General features: G+C 39.2%; 1 protein-coding gene across 1 annotated transcript; it reads left to right on the forward strand.

Annotated features, from left to right (window-relative positions):
* The first annotated feature begins 1737 nt into the window (after positions 1-1737).
* LOC129940069 (uncharacterized) lies at positions 1738-3263 on the forward strand. The gene is made up of 2 exons (XM_056048301.1): positions 1738-1925; positions 2190-3263. The coding sequence occupies exons 1-2, from the start codon at positions 1833-1835 to the stop codon at positions 3225-3227; spliced, it is 1131 nt and encodes a 376-aa protein (XP_055904276.1). The 5' UTR covers positions 1738-1832; the 3' UTR covers positions 3228-3263.
* The last annotated feature ends 717 nt before the right edge of the window (positions 3264-3980 follow it).

Raw genomic sequence — 3980 nt, forward strand, 5'->3', positions numbered from 1 at the left:
AATATGATAAGCTCATAGAATTCCGACCTAAACAGCATTGTTCAATGGGGATTAAAAAGCCGCGTGGAATTTAATGCTTCGGAAACCTAATGCTGTCTTGTATCGTTAAAGCGAGATATACCCCCATTGCCAATATCCACGGACGGCACTTGCATCAATGAGACTATACACGTCGATATTCTCGGTATGTGTCATCAACCACCTCTCGTGGAATGATCACGTCGCCAAAAATACCCCAAGGTGTTTGGGTTTCCTTACGCGATGCAACAAATATTTCGCCCCTTCTGATCTAGCTATTATCTACAAGACGTACATACTTCCAAACCTTGAGCACAATTCCCATCTCTGGGCCGGTGCTCCTGCAACTTACTTAAGCCTCTTGAATAGTATTGAACGTACTAGAGAGCATTTGAATTGATAAATGATAATATCAACATAAGTTTATTTACTTCGCTAAGGCTTATGCTCTAGTGATATGCATTCCTATCCTCAAACAGTTCAACCGCGCTTCTAGGAATGCTCAAAGAAGATTGGGAGGATGACATCGTGTCGATAAGTTTTGACACAACCATCTTTACTGACGGCTCAAAGATGGAGTGCGGAGTTGGTTCTTTGATCTTTTCTGAGTCCCTAAATGTAGCCAAATCTTTAGGCTTATGTGAACTGCTGGCAATAAGGGAGGCATGTAAGATACTTAAATAAAACCCAAACCAAAACCGAAATGCGGCTATCTTTAAAGACAGTCAGGCAGCTGTCAAAGCCATTAACTCGGCCATATCCTCATCTAAATTGCTCCAGCAATGTCGCGATGAGCTTGCGAGCCTGAATATTAACGGTGTCACCCTCATCTGGGTTCCGGGCCATAGTGGTATCGTGGGAAATGAACGAGCTGACGAGCTAGCCAGGCAAGGATCGGCCCTTCATAGCTCACTTGCGGAAATGGTTAACATTCATCTTGGCGCTATGAAGAGTAAATTTTTTTCTATCTGCCAAGCTGAATCAAACCGAAGGTGGAGCAATTTACCCAACTGCCTTATATCTAGGAAGATATGGCCCACCTATAACAAAACCCGTACAAACGATCTTCTATGTAGGATAAGTCAAGACATAACCAGGGATGGAATCGGCTAAGGTGATTGTTGATAAATGACAATCAAAATGATAGAATTTGATCTACATAAGGTGATAGTCAAATTGATACCTAAAAAGCTATCACAAAAAAATGTGATAGTCGTTTTCAAACAAATTTGTTTATTCCGAATAGAGCTACCAGACGCTTACACAAACGACTGGAATTTTCTTAGTTCACTTTGTTTCTTTTAAAAAACACATTCCTGTGACCGACAAAGCTTACGACATTCGAAAAAAGTAAGAAAAGTAACAATTTTATTCAAAATCAGCCAATTTGAAACATTTATTTAGATATTTTATAAGAATCAATTTAAAATTTCACCAAGGCAACAACGAATTTTGACAATTTGAATCTGATATTGTTCAATCGAATTGAATTGAGTTGAATCATCTTACGCAGACGGAATGAAAATGATAGTCAATTTGACTATCAAAAAATTGATAGTCAACAATCACCTTAGCCGATTCCACCCCAGGATTGTTGCGGTTTGTACCGGACATTGGCCTATAGGAGTTCATGTGGAGAAGTTGGGTATCTCCTACAACACCTTTTGCCGTAGTTGTAGTGACCAAAGAGAAAGTGAAACGATAATCCATTTCCGACATTGCACCAGTGGTACTCCATGCACCACGGCGAAATCTAACATACCGACAGTAACATCAGTGTAAACTTCACATTATCTAACGCGCCTTTCGCCAAAATGTCAGTGGATCTCAGTCTGGTGCTAGTTGTTGGTACGTGTGGACGTGTACAAGCCTTTTTTCAAATTAAAAGTGCAAATCAAAAAATTGAGGTAAGATGTTTTTTTTTTTCTCATTTAAGTTGTGGTCCATTTTTTTTACTAAACATCGATAAAAATAATTTGTGTTGTTTTATTCATTGGTAAAATAATATAGATTCAAATATAATTGGGTATAAAGCGATTTATTTTGACTTCAAAATAAAGTGAGGGGGTAGTGCACTATGCACCACAACAACATGGTCTTAAATGCACCATGGTGCATTTTGCACCCACTTGCCTAGAAAATTTACTCAGATTTTTATAATTTTGTTTTAGATGCCAAGGAAGCCAGTTTCGAATAGGAAGAAGGGATTCCACACAAGGGATGAGATGAAACAAGCTCTCTTGAATATCGATGCCGGAATGTCGATTCGAAAGGCTGCAAAGGAATGCAAGCTTTCGTACCACACAGTACGAAGATATTTTTTAAAATCAAAGAATTCGGATCCTCTTTCCGACATCCGCTTGACTCCAAATTACCAGCATTTAATGATTTTTACTGAGGAACAGGAAACATCACTTAAACAATACATTGACTACTGTGCAAGTATTTTTTATGGCATCACTGCCAAAGATTGCCGAAAGCTGGCTTTTCAGCTTGCCAATATTAATGAGGTAGAAAATATTCCTGAGAACTGGAAAACATTTTCGATGGCAGGCATAGACTGGCTTCGGGGCTTCCGTACGAGGCACCCAGATCTTTCTCTAAGAAAACCCGAAGCGTGTAGCCTAGCAAGGGCTACTTCTTTCAATAAAAAATCTGTCGACACGTTTTTCGACAATTTATTTATTGTTATGCAGAGACAAACAAAATTCTCGGACGGAACAAGAATCTTTAATTTAGATGAAACTGCGACGACCACCGTCCAGAAACCACAAAAAGTACTGGCACCCAAGAACTCAAAAAATTTGTCGAAAGTTACAAGTGGAGAGAGAGGAGTGCTAGTGACAACTTCCTGTATTGTAAGTGCCAGTGGCCAGGCTTTACCTCCAGTGATTGTATTTCCACGAAAGAATTACAAAAGTTATATGCTTCATGGAGCACCAACAGGATCCTTGGACCTAGCAACTTCTTCCGGCTGGATGAATTCGGAATTGTTTGTAGATGTCATGAAACATTTCATCAAAAATACTAACAGTAGCATCACCAACCCCTCTTTGCTCATCATGGATAATCATGAATCACATTTGGCCATAGAAGCTCATGATTTAGCTAAAGCCTCAGGTGTAACTATTTTAACATTTCATCCTCACACAACGTCAAAAATGCAACCACTTGATGTTGGTGTGTTCGGGCCATTTAAAAAATTTTAAAATTCTGAAATGGATTCTCTAATGTTACGTATGCCTGGTCAGCCAGTAACGATTTACCATCTTGCTGAAGTAATTGGAAAAGCTTTTCAGCGTGCCATGACCCCTTGTAACATAATTAATGCCTTTAAGAAAACCGGGATATTTCCATTTGACCGAAATGTGTTCACAGAGGAAGATTTTCTTCCAAGCTCAGTTACTGATCGACCAAATCCAATACCTATATGCTCCGAGATTCCATCTGAAACCAATAACGTAGCAGATTCGTTTGACTGTCAGAACATGGAGCTGGTTGGTCTACCTGACACATCCGAGAATCCAATTGCAACTGCAGATCAGCCAACAACAGCTCCACATCCACTTCCACAAATGGTCGAGGCAGAAGAGGGTCCCCATTGTAGTCGAAAGAAGCCTTTTTTAAGCCCATTTGATTTAAGACCACAAATGAAAGCTGGTCCTCGTAAGCCCAGGAAGCGCACCGCTGCAGCTGGTAGAAGCATTATTGCTACAGACACTCCCGAGAAAAATGAAATAGCTGCAAAAAAAAGTATCAAAAAACTGACAAAAAATCCAATTATTGTAAAACGAAAAGTACTTAAGGAAAGTGATAGCGAAACTGATGTCTCATTACCACTTGATGACTCAGAGGACAATTTTATATTATCTGAAGATGATATTTTAACAAATGATTCAGTTATTTTAGACTATAAGACTATTGAACGTCCATTAATTCGATCTCCTTCTGTAAATGATTTT

Source organism: Eupeodes corollae, chromosome 1, assembly GCF_945859685.1.
Source record: "Eupeodes corollae chromosome 1, idEupCoro1.1, whole genome shotgun sequence".
In the NCBI taxonomy this organism is placed as follows: domain Eukaryota; kingdom Metazoa; phylum Arthropoda; class Insecta; order Diptera; family Syrphidae; genus Eupeodes; species Eupeodes corollae.